This window comes from Pleurodeles waltl, chromosome 6, assembly GCF_031143425.1.
Source record: "Pleurodeles waltl isolate 20211129_DDA chromosome 6, aPleWal1.hap1.20221129, whole genome shotgun sequence".
NCBI classification, from domain to species: Eukaryota; Metazoa; Chordata; class Amphibia; order Caudata; family Salamandridae; genus Pleurodeles; species Pleurodeles waltl.
Window position 1 is genome coordinate 170,593,043 of NC_090445.1, and position 16,902 is coordinate 170,609,944.

Here is a 16,902-nt window from a genome sequence, read left to right on the forward strand (position 1 = left end):
GATGAAACATGTTCTAAGCACTTCCCACTTCTAAACCAATCATATCACGGCTCTTTGTGTGAATCAAATTCACACAAATGTGTCTCAATGCTGACATTTGGCCTTTCAGAACTAATTTGCACTATGATTCATGTGTAACTACAACATCGGGGAACGACATTTTTATACTTCACAAGCTTCAATAAAAGAGACGCTATGATTTTCAAGTGTTTATTAGAAAAAAATATTATGCCTTCATAAGTTAGCTCAATTGCAGTAAATACAGCACCTTCTGTACATTATCCATGTGGATTCACAATGTTCGTAGTTCACCTGCTTTAGATAGAAAAATAAATATTTGTAAAATACAAACTAAAATTCATGATCCCATTCAGAAATTAGACTTCAAGGAAGAAAATCACACTCAAGTGACAGTTATCCATATCAACCAGTGGGTGATATTTCAATTAGTTCTGACTTGAACAGCATCCCACTCAGTCCAGCAGGTGCCCATGTAAGCCGTAAGATTTGTACCACTTCACCACTTCAAATCCCTGAAGCACAATTTAAGTCGTAGTTTGCACCCTATGACTAGATTTGTTCATGTACTCATTGATTTTTCCTTTCTTGACAACCTTTCCTTGTGATCAGATGTCGTTCTGGGATTCTGCACTCAGCGCCACATGAACAACACGCCTCGGTGAAGCAGCCAGGAATTGGGGAAATGCTTATTTAGGTAGCACTTCCTAATTGGCTCAAATTTATAACCTCTCCCTCCTTCCTCACTAGAGGTTGATGGATTTTTACCGCCTCTGAAGTCTGTAAATTGTATAAATGGTGTTAGCTTTACAGAGAAGAAGAATTCATGTCAGTGTCCCATTGTCCTACGCTGAATTCTTCAGTCTTGCAAAACCTTGAGTCTGAACCTTTGGCACGTATTCCAAGTTCAGCAGCTTTTGACATTTGATCATCGGGAAGTCTGAGAAAGGACCCAGCGCTGACAGCACACAACACCAGACACTCTCAATGGCCTGCAGCACACCCTGCATTCAGGAACAAAGGCGAGGATTTTGTTCCTGTCCCGGTGTGGCCCAGAGGGTTGAACCTCAGCTGGAGTGATATCCATTGTCTTTATGTAGTGGACATTTTACACGTCCTCCTATAAAGCTTTCTTGTCCTGGTGGCTCAGAGCCTGTGACACACAGTATGGGATGATCCCAACAACAACAAGTGGTACAGCTGCACTTTTACAGAACGACAACACGTAGAACAGCAGCTCCACCTTTGTTGGTGGCTTGAAGGAGTCGAAGAGATGGAGGACGATGAGGCAGGAGATGATACAGTACAGACGGAATGTCACCTGCGCCCCTAGTTTCCCTCTGCAGCTCTCCTGGTACATACTTGAGTTGAGAGCCAGCCCCAGGCCGCAGAAGATCCCCAGGTTCCTGAGCAGGCCGGCAAAGGGGGTGGTGTCGATGTGGATCCACTCGGGCCTCGAGCACCAGCGCTTGGCTTTCTCCAGTGTCCAGAGAAGGTCCACACCCAGGGCTTTCAGAATGATGTAGAAACCCAGGGCAAAGGCGAAGAGGAAGAGGGTGGTGTAGAGGTATTTCTTCAAGCTTGTCTTATAGATGGAGGGCATGTGAAGGAAAGCTTCAGCAACAGAGATGCCTATAAATGCAAAAGATAAAGAACATTAAGAATAACGTTAGGGGCAATTGAGAGAATGAAACGACTTAGAAAAGGCTATTTAGCCAGCACAAAAACTGCAGAGCACCAGTAATATTAACTCAGAGGCCAGAATGAGACCACATGAACATCCTAATTTGATTGTAAAGATCAGATTCTTTGCAAGGTGCAGAGTACAGGGTGAACCATTCCCCATCAGGTGAGACTGTTCAAAGACATGCTCTCTAAGATTATCTTGATTACTAGTTCTTCTCCATAGGAAAAAAGGGAGGACTACGACTAGTCACAACACTGACCTGAAATGACCCCGGTGATGACTTGATGCGGAAAGTGAGCCGCGAGGAATATCCTGGACAAACAAACACAGATCTGCACCACCCAGAACCCTGTCCAGACAGCACTGCGGAGACACCTGCAACACAAGAAAAGGAGGAAAAACATTAACGAAAATGCAATTAAGTAATGTGATCATCAGAACTACATCAGGTGCATGTCTGACAGCGGCCTGTGACACAAAATATTGAGAAAGTGTTCTAGGGAAGATTAATTTATCAGACAAAAGGACGCCAGAAAGACATAAGAAACGTCTCCCTCGTGCATATGCTACTAATGACACCTAAGAGAAGATGTGCTGCACATGGAGAAGGGCTAGCCTATGTATACATCAAAATGACCTATGTATGCCTCGACCCTGACAAAATTATTGTCAGTACTTCTGGAGGTGTTCTTCACCAAGGAAACAAGAGAAGAAATATATATTTTTTTATCAAACAAAAGGAGCACTCACAGTGACCTAGCAATGAAAAACAATTTGCTCTTTTGGAAAAAGTTGCTGATAGCTAATCACGAAGGTTTACTCTAGTGGTCATTTACTGTTTGCAACACAAGTTCTCCTGTAGTCACGGGAGGTGTAACTCTGTCAGCTGACATAGACCCGTCCAGCCCTTGTTCAGTCCAGCGACGAGATACTGAACAAACCAGGAAGCCAAATATTGCCATCTAGCCAAGAAGGAGGACATCTACTGTTCTAACAACAGAGTAAATCAGTGGTTTGCTTATTTACACTTGGCTTTCTAAGGCACTAGATTCCAGGGGCATCAAAGCTTGTGACTGGTGTATGAATGTTGTAAAGTGGAAAGAGAATTCAATCATAAATGTACTGGTTCAAAATGAGATGTCTATCACTCCACCCAAGGAGAGACTTGACCTTAGTGAGTCTAGTATCTCTATAGCTGTTAATTGCTACCTCTGCCACATATTACTAGCGGAAAGTGCCCCCTTTAGATATTCCAAGTCATCTGACTTCCTCTTCATCACTCACCAGTTCTTGAACGTGGGAGGGTTCTTCTTCAGCACAATAGAGAGGAGCGAGGTCACCATCACATAGTAAACTCCAGCGGCTCCCATGGCATGACCAGAGGGACTCCCTGCGGACATGAATGAAAGGTATCCTATAAAGAGCAGGTCCATTGGAAGCTTACAAGGTGATTGCTTATTATAAAGAACTTACTGATCTTTTATAGTTATAATTCCAAAAGTAACGATTGCACCTCTTAGAGAAGTTACCATTTATAGGTGAGTCATAATAAGGGCCCTAGTCAAAGCTCCCCCGTTAATTTATGGGGAGGATCGGGAGGTGGACCCCCACCAGTTCTTTCTGTTCCTCCCCTGAGATCAGATTACATTTATGGCATGCAACACAAACCTTAAGGTGCTTGCACTCTCTATACTCTATCTTTGGAGGCCATAAATTGATTTATCAACATGACAGGATTTTTTAAGAATAGTTGAAGCCTAGTCTGGGCTCTAGAATAACCAACAAATATGGTAATAAAAGCTATTGGTAGCGTTTAAGCGTAAAAAGGTCATGCAGACACAAGTATATATTTCCGAAAAGCCTGGCCCTCTTTCTCTGGAGATAAGTGGTTACCTAAAGGGAGATTACAAACCGCATACAAATGATATTTTATTAACAAGATCTCAGGTGCTCACCTGGACCGGTCTCGCAGGTGACCGGGTACTGCTCGATGACCGGTGCTGATGTGTTGTGGTAATAATCAGTGTCGTGGACCCACCAGTACGGTCTTTGGCCAGAGAGGATCCTGCAATTCAAAATCAAGGGGTTAACGGCAGACAGAGGCTAAATGCAAACAATAATAATAGGAACCGATGACATGAAAAACTGACTTTGTGCCAGGCACTTGCTGCAATGTTTGTGTTCAATTTAGGGATCAGTGGTACAAGTGAGGAATAACACACACACTGATGCGGATTCTCGAGAGCATTTATGAGTAAGGGAGGCAGAACCACAGGAGTACTCTTTTCCGTACTCTTACATCCTAAGAAAGTTAAGTCAATGGAAAGCAGACGTGCAAGAGCGAGCAAGCACAGTCTGCATACAGCTCTCAATCGGCAGCTGAACAAAAACAGGCACAGAACCAGTTGTGCCTCTGTGCGCTATCACCAGTGGAGAAATGAAGAGCGCACTTTGTCAGTGCTATTGCTCTAGGTTGGTGCATTTTGCATTGCTTGATCAACTTTCAGTAGCCGCTGATTAGCTCCTACAAGTCACTGAGGCCCATATTTATGCTTTCGCCTATTTTTGTGTGAAGAAACGATGCAAATGCGGCGCTAAAAAAGTATAAATTTGGGCCTTACATTTTAATATGTTTAAACGGTAACATAAACTATCACCGAGATTCATTTTAGTCCATTTTACAACATTTCTGAACCAGTCTTTCCACTAACCAGTTTTAAGCCAGTCCTACCAAATTATTTGGCAAATGCTTTAACTGGGAGAGGGGATAACAAGTAATTCTCATTCTTGATAGAAATATTAGAAAATTGGCAAATAAATGGAAATCTATTATAATTTTTTTATGGGGATTCAGAGCACATAACCCTTGCATTCTTCGTAGCTGGATATCCTGTACATTAAATGGCATGTTTTTCACCCTAGGCTCCTCCTCAGATCAGGCACCAACATAAGTGGAGGTGTTTTTGTGGCAGCTGATTGCTGGTGTCACTCCTCTGGATGTATTACGTTGCCAGAGTAGATAGAGGCTTGGGTAGAGCTCTATGTACCAGTCAAACCCGCATGTTTTTTTTATGTTTAAGAGTATTTGCCTAATTGCATTGAATACAGGTGGCCAGCAGGTCTCTTACCTAGTGGGCTATTAACACTCTCTACAGTCAAACACATAAGCACTCCAGTGTTTTGAAATCGGTAATAAAATCCCTAACTATTTTCATATGTTTTCTCAATCTACTTAATGCAAACGTTGGCTAAAATTACCCAAACTTGCCATTTAGTTTAGACCCAGTTTTGATATTTTGCTTGGGGTAGGTTGTTATCACTGGGAATCACGCAAAGTAGTTGGAAGGAGATGAAGCCCGACCTTCAGAGAAAACTGGGAGATTTCAAGAGGGACACAGTGCTTCTGGAAGGACAACAGGTCTGGGGCAGAGTCAGTCACCTTTCATGCAGCTTGATTTGTGACTCAATCTCCTTCAACTCTGCTGTTCTTCCAACTGCACTCATAGTACATGAAGATAATCTAAGTTTCACACACACTTCACACCTGGGGAAACGCAAGCTGTGTTTTTCACTTTCGAAGGTCTCACTTCTCTTGCTATGGTACCCCTGAGATAAAGGCTTCTGAGTACAGGACAGCGTGGGCTCTCCCTCCTCGGCATCACCTCTCCCTAGTAGGTCTTTCAGCCTCGACATAAGCTCAGACGTCATTCTTAGGCCTACAATTTCTATGGCTTTGCTCCAGTGCTAGTAGAAGTCATGTTGATGCTAAGTAATGCAGAGTGGCACATGCTGTGTACTGTCCACCACAATAGGTGAGTTGTGCTGGAAAGGTGAACCTTTCACAGCTCAAAAACCACTTTGTGCCGCTTTACACAAAGGGAGCATTTCTGGGGTGGATCAGCACAATCGTTTTCACGAAAAGCTGCTAAGATAGCCAGACCGAACTTCGTAACAAAACTAACACTTAAAGCAGTTGCAAACAAGAGTTGATTTTTCAAAAAGAGATGCATTTCTTGTGTTCTGCAGTGCTTCTCAATAATCCAGAGAGCCAGAAAACCCGAGGCCTTCTGTCCATCAGATCTACACTGTGGTTCTCCAAAGACAGATAATTTGAAATTACGAGCATTTAGAATTTAAAGTTACTAGTTCTGGGGGGAGGGGGGGCACATTCCTTCTACACAGTCTCATGTCTCCAGGATGGGTGTTGGTCACTTCTGTTGCAATGAATGCTGGCATCTGTGGGACTCATGCAGTCCGACCGTGAGGCTACGTGCCGGGTACTCAACAGCAGCCAGGTTAAACCAACCTCCAAAGGGTTACTGTATTCAGACATACATAACCCCAATGCCGCGGCTCCCTCTGTAAGGAACTCTTGGTCTTGGAAACTTGCATTTGTAGAGGGGATGTCGGAATCGGGGTGTCTGTCCCCAGGCACCAGAGGTCCTATTGTCGTCTTCTCCAAAACGGGATATGGTGGTACAAAGCCTCACTCTTCAATATAATCAGAGGTCTTTGGTGAGCTTTTGTTTTTAAGACACTCTAAAATGAGCCATTCATTTATGAAAAACCACACAAGGCTCTTAGCAGCCACCTACACCAAGCTGACACCAAAAAGTAATAACACAGCAAACAAGAGATCATCAGAGCTGAACTCACACTAATCAGCTAACAGAAGCCTAAGCACAAACTCCCAAGGAGAAGTATTGGTGCTGGATGATCAGAGGCTGTGGGCCTGTGTTCTGCAAAACCTGAGATCAGTGAGTCCTGGGACTAGAAAGATCAGATCTTAGTTTCCGGGAAAAATTCCTCCTGGAAGGCACCTCATTCAACATTACACCGATTATAGAGAGGGATAGATTTGTTAAGTTTTCAAGAATTCTATGCAATTTGAAGTGGATAAATGGATGCAAGAGTAGATGGTGGACTCCCTTAAATTCGGGGAGATCAGAGAAGAAACCCAAAGTGTTTAGGAAATACAATATGTCACTAATTTATTCATCCATAACCCACTCAAGTGAATCAAACCCAGAGCACTTAGAAGAGGGGGTTTTGTCATTCAGATAATTTCCCTAGTTAGAGTCAGACTGAGCTGGCTCTGCACATTTGGCAATCCAGGCAGCCACACAGGATGGCAGATGGGGGTGATGGCTTTGTCTTAAGGTGAGGAATAATATGATGTTAAGTCTCAGAGGACAGCATACATTATTAGATTAGACCTGAATTTATAGATGCCATGTTCCCACCACCCGTGTAGGTCCTGTGGACATAGTACTCACCATTTGAAGACGAGGTTGAGCCAGTCTCCGATCACGGCCACCCAGATGAGCTTGATGCCCACCGCCTCGCACAGGTGGAACCAGATGGGGAAGAAGACGAAGAAGGTGTTGCGGAGGTCAGCGGCGAAGGAGACGAACATGAACCAGTCCTGGGAGCTCTTGTAGTTCACCTGGAGGTACTGCACCATCTGGGCCCCGGAGTCGTGGAGGAGGTCCATGCCGGTCGCCATGTTAGCGCTATGGTGTCAACAGTCGGGCTGGTGTGAGCTCTGCCTGTATCTCTGTAGCTCTCTGCTTCTGCTGACCCTGCACCGCTCCTGCTCCCTTTATACCATCCTGACCTCTTGTTTGCCGTTCACTGACGTCACGGCCAATGATCTTTGAACCCAAAAAACACACTTTCAACAGAATAAAGAAAACAGCCAAACACTGGAACATCACGTAGATGATGGACACGTTCAAAGAAGTGCTTGCGTATGAAACACCCGGCTGTGTGCCAATGTGCTTTAAGTTATACGTTTTGTTTTAATTGATTCTGAAACAGCTTCCAAAAGTAACCTCGTTAAGCACAATTTTGACAACCAATACATGCTATTGAGTATTGATTAAAGTCTGAACTTGGAGGTTTGCGAAATTACGAAGGTTTCCCAATCAAAACATTGCTAATTGTTTTTCAAAAGATGCAATCTTTGTGAAGCTCAGAATAATTGCAAACTTTTGAAAAAAGAGCAAGCATGGGTGATGCATGGTCGATTCGTGCACAGCCCTCTGAAAAAAACAACTTTTGCCCAAGGAAAATCCTGCCTCAAAAACACTTTTTTTGCAGGACTTTTCACATGCAGGTTTATTTGTGCAAAGGTGATGAATCGGCAACTTTGTGAAGCTATCAATTTTCTCACCTACGCAAAGCTTTGCCGTCAACATTCTAATTTTGCACACAATAGTTTGCAGACTGCCCCAATACCCACAAAACGTTATTAATTGCTGCATCACCGGTAGCGGTCTTGTAGGGTAAAATCCTAATATCTTTAACAAGTCCGTGCCTGCGAACGCCTGGCAGGAGTAGGACAGAGTCAATCCCATCTGCGGCACTTGCATGTGTACAATCCATACTAAACTTTCAGAGGTTCTGGCCTGTAGGAAAGTCTCCTTTCTTCCGTGTGTGCCAGTCAGTCACTCCATTAGGCCTGGTCTTTGGCGTGCACTTCTTTCCAACGAAGAGAGTTCTGGGCAATCATTGTGCCAATCTTGTGCCCTGTACTCACAGTTGGTTCCTGCCTACTGGGCACTGCGTTCTTGTCCCAGATTATCTAGCATTTTCTTGTTAGAATGTGCCACAGAGTGCAAACTACTGCCTTGGAGAATATGTCACTAACCTGTAAGCATCTGTCAACCTACAGCAACGGGATTGATACAGGGCGTGATCGAGGAGCAGCAGGTCGATTTCCCTTGAGGACACCCCTAGCCAGGGCATTAGTGGAGTAGATCTTTATGAGCAAACGACAAAAGGATCAAGAGCGAGTACTGGAAGAGCAAAGAGATCTGTCTGGAGCAAAATATAATTAGGGGCATATTTATCAAGTGGCTGCCTCGCTCTTCTGGCAGGTAAAGGGGCACAAGGGTGACACAACTACTGAGTTAGATTTATCAAGCCACGCAAGGTCACCTTGCGTGGCCCTGTGTTGCTTGATAAATGTAGAGTAACGCACCAAAATCCATGGGTGGATATGTGGGAACACCCATGTTCCATGGGCGGAGCATGGGTGTTCCTACATATCCACCAATGGACTTTGGTGCATTCCCAGATTTACCTTCACCAGTAGACCTGGGAATGCATCAATAGGCTACACTTACCCATGTGAGGCATAACAAGGAGAAATATATTTATTTCTGCTCATTTTCTCTCCTTTCTATGTGTGCTGCATTCTACAGCATACATAGAACGAGGTTAATGCCTCAGAGGATTGCTTTTGTGCAGGAAGGTGCTCCTTCCTGCACAACCAGTCCGGTCTGTAGCATAGGCACCTTGGCACCATGGTGTAAGGGTGCCTGCTCTGGCACTAGGTAGCCAAAAGGGCGCAGCACAAGGAAAGGACAGGAATGGGCTTTCATACAATACAGGAAGGTGACTTGCTGCACTGCGCTGTGAAATATTGATGAATGTGCCCCAGTTAGTTTGCTGCACAATTAGCTTACCAGGCCTCAGAGGTATTTGTACACCTAAGACAGTGAACATTGTCCTTTGTTTTAGAGGCAAACAGTAAAGGTGACAATGTACGAGAGATGGGATATAAAAGAATGAGGTGAGCTGCAGCCTTCTGTCACACCCGTAGTATGGCCATGTAGGTGGAGTCAGTGTGGCAACAATGGGAGAGTCAATGTTCATGTAACTGTGTTCAGTACCAGATGTTGGGTCCCTGTACTTAGGTGTGTGTCTGTTTTGAGTGTACCCTGTTGTACCTTATGTTGGATTCACAAACCTAGGTGAGATGATATCACAGCAATCCCAATACATCAATTGACACATGGATGTTGTCAGTGTGAGACCACATGTATTTGCATGACAGCATGAGCTGTGTATGCATGTTATATGTGTCAGATGTATGTCAAATGAGCTGTGTGTATGTTGCCTGTGAGATTTCAAACCACATCTGACCTAATAAACTGTTATTCAGTAGGTATATCCTGACTCACTCTTCCCTTCAGGTTGCCACATACACACCACATGCCAATATGTTGTTGACTACATGATGTACTGTCATGCATGAAAGTGAAGGGAATGGAGCTCCATGTAGGTTCTGTCTACTCAGCCTGCAGAGACCGGTGTCTGTCAAATGTATCTCACAGTATGGGTCTAAGGCAAGTCTAGGCTGGTGTTGAATCTTTTTGACTATGCAATTGTGACACTGTGTCCACTCTCTGTATCCAAGTATATCTTGTCATGTGAACCAATCTAAGTTCTGTGATAAATGCAGCTTGTTGAGGTTCTTTCCCTGATGAGTATGTAAATGGTTTTAGTAGGGTGACAAGGATCTGTGTATAATGTGCACTTGGCAGCACTGTCAATGTGTGTCTCTGCCTCCTTACAGGTCTCTTACTCCCACAGCCCTGTTGACAGCATCACACAGGTCATATTTGTCCTGTGCAGGCCTATTGCATACATTATAGTCTCATAGTTCAAACAGTGTGATGAATCCTGAGACCCCATGGTCACATAGCAGGAAATGGACAATGCATGCCTTTGTTTGTTGGATGCTATCTCTGTAGGATGAACACATATGCCCAGAAGCATGTTTTGTGGTACATGTACATGATACAGAACTCCACCCCCTGAGGTGGCATGAGTATGCATTTGTCAGTCCACATATCCATACATGGACAGGTTGGATACCTTCTGTACACACCATGCCAGTCCCGTCATCCTTACCCATGTATAATGTTTGAGTTTGTACTCTGGCAGAAGCCTGTAGGAACTGTTTGTAGGGAATCATTCTCACAGTGTGAGTGTATTAATGCATTCATGGCTAAGACGTGTACTATTCAGAAGCCATATAGGTGTGGTGTGTCCCATGGTTCCCAAGCTCTCAGTCAGCTTACTAACGCATGTACCACAAGATGTCAGTTGGCCTACCTAGTCACTGGTGGGCCTGCGTAGGGTGGTGGATAGGTGTGCAGACTGGGAAGGTTTGTAGTCATGTGCCTGTACTCAGTGGCTTGTATGTGGCACATTTAGGCAGTTAAGCCAAAAAAGAATGTTCAAAGCTTTGTGTACTGACATGTATGTAACTCAGTCAGTTTGGAAGAGACTTGTAGACATCATTTCTTGTCTTTTATTTTTGCATCCATGCAGGTCAACACCCACCAGAGGAAAGGGATTTGGAGAGCCATTGCCAAGAAAGTGCAGACCCTGGAAGTCCACAGCCGGAGGAGCAACCACTGCAGAAAGAGGTGGGAGGACCTCTGGTCTCGGAAGATGTGGGGGCCCGGCTGGGGCTGTCCTCCCAATGTGGGAGGGCTGTTCGTTGATCAATGATTCCCCCCCCCATGGCCCGCTTTCTGGCGGTGGCCTACCCGGAGCTGGATGGGTGTTTGAGGGCAGCACAGCAGCCACAAGGGAGTGACTAGACAGCAATTTCCTGCCTGTTCCTTTGTCAGGTGATTGAATGGGGTACTGGCTGCTCCCCCTGACAATTAGAGATGAGCCATGTGTCACACAGTAGATGGGAGATTGTTTGAGTTGACATGTCATGTATACTAAACTGGTCTACCTTGCCTTCTGAACCTGGGATCGGTTATAAACCTGGGAGGAATCCTCAAACAACTTTCTCTGCCATGTGTCTAGGCATATGTGTATGTAGATATCTGCCACCCAGAAGCAAGCTTTCTAGTGTGTATGATGTGTGCTGGTGCCTCACTGCAGTCTGTGATGTGTTTGTGCCCAGAATATATGTGACATGGCTTACATGATTAATGGTTTGCAGGTGTAGCAAGCTACTTTTCCTTGGTAAGTGGGGATTGTCCATTGAGTAGAATTATGTCCCATGAATGCAGTCAACATTCTCTGTGCCATGTCAGCATGTGTCCTTTTCTCTTTAGGAAACATCCTTATTCTGCAGTTTCATGCATGCTCTACCCATGTTGATGGGATGATGTCTGTATTCCCTCACATAAATGTGCAAGGAAAACTGTTAGTGGAATAGCACATTTACAATGCTGGTCTCTTTCATGTCATGCCACATACAGGAGTGTGTTAGCAATGTTTATTGTATGACAGATACCTTCATGCGTCATCGTATGTCATTTGTCATGTAGTTCTGCGATAGCAATGAAAGACATGACATTTAGGCCCAGATTGGGGAACCACTCGATGTTCATCCATGCCCTTAATGTGACTTCTTGTAGAAAAGTTCACTGCACATGGTAAATGATTGAGAATTCTTCACTAGCTGTTGTCATGCATCATGGAGTGATTTGCAGTGATGTTGACATCACATGTGTTTGGGTTCATGCATTTATACACAGACAGATACCAGGGTTGGCATGCCTTCGATGTGGATAGTGATGTTGCTTCTCATTGGACAAAAAGTTGGTGTCTTTCTATTTTCACTTGCAAGTTCAGTGTCTCTCCAACCTGCAAGGTATAGATGTGTACCACAGAATTATTCAGATGATGCCATTGTAATGGGTTTCAGACATTAGTGTGACTGTCCCGGGGCTGACTGATTCATTGTTGTGTGTATTATGGAGACATCTCTCCCTGACATATTGGAACTGATGCCAATGTTGTTCCTTTCAATGACACATGTGAGGCCTATCAGGGTGACATTGATACTAGCTCACTGTCTCTATTGGGACAGGTGGCACTTTTTGAGATGTTCTTAGTTGAAATGTGTCTACTGTGACATGGGGATTTCCATATCAACTACTTCAGGATGTTTCACATTTGTATCTGTGATAGCTGGATTTTATTGGCATCATCTCAAGTTGTTGGTATCTCATGTATGTGCAAAATAGATGTGTGCATAAACTTGTTTGTGAAATATGGGAAGTTACTTTACCAAGGGATTGTATTGTTGGCTGAACTAAGGTCTGCTGAATGTGGCACAGAGGTGAGGATGGAGAGGTCACCTAGTTGTTGTATGGTCATTGTGGTTGCAAGACTTCAGCCATGCACTTGTAGATGTCTGGGATCCTGATTAGCCTGTGGGTAACTTTGGGAAGTCCAGATGCATGCATGCATATGGTATGGCACATGAAAGTGTCACTTTGGTGAAGCAATTTTATGAAGCCTACTTGACATGATGGTATTGTTTGTCAATCAGAGTTGTGATTGAGGTATTATCATGTACATGTTACATTCTTTTTGTAGCATTCACTCAGGCAGGCGAAGGAGATGGGGCTCAGTCGAGTGGGGAATCATCTGGCCACAGGACTACGGGCAAAGATACCACCAACACAAAGGAACGCAGTGGCCTGCAGGGCAAGGTGAGTGCCACGGGGGAGACAGGGTCCACACCCTCATCATTGGAATCCTTCTCCAGTGGCCACTCCCTAGCGGTGGCGGACCCATCGGGAACCCTCCAGTACCATCTTTGTCCACCAGCCCCCGATTCTATCACCACCCTCCCTGTTGTTCCCCACCCAGTTGGCAGTGCCCGCTTACCCAAGAGGGTGGGTGTCTACTTTGGTACAGGTACCTCTGCCCCAGCCCATTACCCCTGCTGCCCTCTGTGAGGAGGCTATTGACCTCTTGAGAACGATTTCTGTGGGCTAAACTGCTATTGTGAATGCCAACCAGTGAATGGTATGTCAGCTACAACAGACTAATGAATTCGTGAAAAACATTCATAGTGCTATGTCTAGCCTACAGAAATCTCTTCAGGCTCTGGCCTCCACACTGATGGCAGCCAGTCAACCCCCAGCTTCCGTCCCCCCTTCACCTTCCTCTTTTCAATCCAAATCACCCCATCCCCTACCTACCCAGAGCACACAAACAGATCCTCATGCATCCATCTCAACAGACAAAAGTAGCACACAAAAACACAAGCACCACAAGACACACTGGCACGCACACAAACATCCACCCACAGACACAGCAACATTCACAACTGCCCCTGACATCCCCACCACCCCTCCAGCATCACATACATGACATCAATCCTACCTACAGACACCAACCCAACAGTCACTGACACAGCCACCGCACCCATCCTACCCACAGACACCACCCTAGCAAACCCTCAGACATCCACACCTGCAGACACAACTACCAACACACTTACATCCACCACATCCACCATACTTGCAGTCACACCCCAACAGACACCCACCCACAACTACATCCCCCAGCACCTCCATCCCCCTAAGCCCAAGATACATAACTCCCCCACTCACCCCCCCAACAGACACCCACCACAAACAAGCATGCCTTGCATAAGCAAGTACCCAAGACATCCACACTTACATAGCCTACAACCACTCCCTCAACCTCCAATTCCCATCCCCCTTCTGAAGACCATCCCTGTGTTGCCAAAAAACTGTTCCTGTGTTTGACCTAGGCCTTACCTGTGTTCTCCCCCTAAACCACACCCAGAAGGACCCCACCCAGCTCCCACCTCCAAAGCCTCCCCTGCCAGCAAGTAGCCATTCCTCACCCCTCGAAGAAGCCCTCCACTCCCAAAAAGAAGCCCACCCCTTCCAAGAAAAAGGACTACCCCTCCCCAGCTCAAATCCCCCCTCTCCAAAATACGATTCCCCCTGATAATCCATGAGGTGCTTGTCTGCCCCCTTGATGCCCCTTCCTGTGGAGGTTACATGGCAGTCAGGAGTCACTTTGGGGTACTACAGTGTGCCATTATTGGCAGAAATGTATGGACTAGCCAATGTTCTATGGACAATATTACTATTTCTTATCAATTGCAAGTTGTGGAAAAGGGAGGTTGGAACTGTCGTAGTCCAGCCTACTGGTAATAAGAGATTGAACTAGCAGTGTCTTCCTACAGCTGGGCAATGAGGGCATGCTTTTCCTAATGACTTCATCACATATTTTGGACCAGTAAAGGTTTATCTACAATAAATATTGGAAGTATGTTGGAAGAGGTGGCATTCAATGGTTTTGAGGATATGGTCCTTCATTAGGGGACATGGTGCATATGACATTAGAGGCTTGGACAAGCTAGAAAGTTGAGGGAATAGAATTCTTTTGTTTGCTGAAGAAATACTGTTGTTTAAACTGCGCCTGGCATGGAAGCGCTTCCTTGACTATTTTGGGCTTCAGAACTTCAGGGGTGTAAAAGACACTGATGGATACAATGGGGCGAAGACCATCGCATATTTTTAAGCACGTAAATGTCTATCTACAATAACTATTGGAAATAGGTTGCAAGAGGTGGCATTTAATAGCAGGGAATGTTTTAGAGTCAATGAATCTTCATCAGGGGACGTGGTGTATAGGATGTTAAGAGGGTTGGTCAAGCTAGAAAGTTGGAGGAGGAGGGTAATATATTTATTAGTTTGCAGAGGATGCAGGATTTTTAACCTGCGCCTGACATGGCTGTTTTTTGTGGAACATTTTGGGTTTCAAAACTTCAGTGGTGTAAAAGAAAGCAATGGATACAATGGGGCGAAGTCCATTACAGGAGTGGAGCTTACAGCTCTGGCTGAAGAAGCCCAAAATTCATCAATTTCAAAAAAAGAAAAGCAGTGATAAAGGCATTTGTCGGTTTTATTTGCGTAAGGATTTATTGCAGTTTCGGCAATGATATAGGGGCTATATTTGTGAATGGAAATAGGTTGCATGTTTCAAGTTTCTCAATGTTATGGGTCTTGAGATTAACCTTATCAATGTTGGCTCTGCAGGCTGGTAGCAATCTATATACTCTTTGCAGATTTGGATACAACAGGTTTGTTTTTTCAGAGGGGCAGATGAGGGGTGTTGGACGATGGTGCTCAGACTGTATGTGGCAGGAGATGTGTTTGGCTAGCAGGGGTGCTGTTGATAAAGTATTAATTTTATTACAAGACCAGAGGCTCATATTATGCAGTCTTTTCTTGCTTTAATTTCAACAGCAGCCAAGAAAAAAACGGCATTTCCCAATAAAGTAAAACTACAAAGTCACATCACAATGGGAATATCCAATAGGACGTCGAATACAGCTATTAATATCTTATCTGCGAACAACAAGTCCTCTTTTCTTGCTGCTCGCAGTCAAGATAAGTACTACTATTCTTCTTTTAAGCAAATTATTTACATATACATTTATTGCATTTGTTTACTGCTTGTAGGTGTTTTGCTTATCGCTCTAACTGTATTTCAGCTTTGTTCGCGCTCCCGCGCGCGCGCCGCTTCGTTCTATTCATGTCTCTTGCGCTTCTACCAATGGTCATTTTTCACCGTTGTATACGCGTGCAGCCAGCGCTTTACCTTTACCTCGTGTGTGGCAATCAGCGCTTCACTCTGCTACAGAGTTTTTGCAGTTTTTCCTCATACGCGCTCAAAGCGCTTTGTTTTTCTTGTATTGTCTGAGGCAGGAAACCTCTTCCCTGAGGGCAGCTCCCCTGAGAGGGGTTTTTCTTTCAGGGTACTTCCTCCTTTGCTCGCATGGGCCTTTTCTTTGAGTTTTCTCCTCACGCCCACCCCTGTAGCCACTCCCTGCCTTCACAGGCTGATTGTTTAACCCCTTATTTGCCAGAACAAATTAGCTACTCCCGTTTTTCAGTTTATAGCTTTGTTTTTTGTGCCTGTTTACATATTTTCTTCCTTCAGTATGTCTGAAGAAGAAGATTCTCAATTTATTATGGAAACTTTAAAGTCCTTTATTAAGGATTCTGTTCAACAGGCAGTTTCCATCTCCATGTTGGACATATCCAAAAATTTAGAAACCTCCTTTTCCAAGATTATTTCTGCTACTGAAATGCCTTCTATAAAAGGCAAGAAACGTGCAGTTACCCTTCCTGGGCCTTCGAAAGGCGTTTCTGTTTCTCTTGGTTCTCCCACCCGAGAGGTATCTAAATCGGGAACCCCTTCCTCTCCTCTCCACATTACCCACTTGAGAGACACTGATGATGATGACTCTCCGAGTCATACAGACGATATGGACAGATCTTCAGATCCATATCTTTATGGGCCTCCGGAGAAAAGGCGTAGAATTTCTCCTATTGACGGTGGTGCCGCTCACCCTATGTTTCAGATCTTGGTAAATCACTCTGGTGAACCCATGTTCGATCCTTTCTTCTTGGTTCATCCAAACTCTACGGAATGGTATCCTGCTGACCATGTGGCAGACTATGTCCCTTTTTATTTATGCCACTCTCTGGACAAGGTTACCAGGAATAAACTCAAATCTGAGTGTTCCCGTCTCTCTTTACCCGACAATGTCAATGCTACTCCTGGGATTGACCCAAATATGCTCATGTTTTTTA

The 16,902-nt window shown here is 44.7% G+C and overlaps 1 protein-coding gene across 1 annotated transcript; it reads right to left on the reverse strand.

Annotated features, from left to right (window-relative positions):
* Positions 1-239: 239 nt before the first annotated feature.
* On the reverse strand, positions 240-7,265 carry LOC138299475 (glucose-6-phosphatase catalytic subunit 1-like). The gene is made up of 5 exons (XM_069237743.1): positions 6,982-7,265; positions 3,661-3,770; positions 2,990-3,095; positions 1,965-2,080; positions 240-1,650 (listed from the first exon to the last, which is right to left on the reverse strand). Exons 1-5 carry the CDS (start codon positions 7,209-7,211, stop codon positions 1,139-1,141), a joined length of 1,074 nt encoding a protein of 357 aa, XP_069093844.1. The 5' UTR covers positions 7,212-7,265; the 3' UTR covers positions 240-1,138.
* Positions 7,266-16,902: the final 9,637 nt, after the last annotated feature.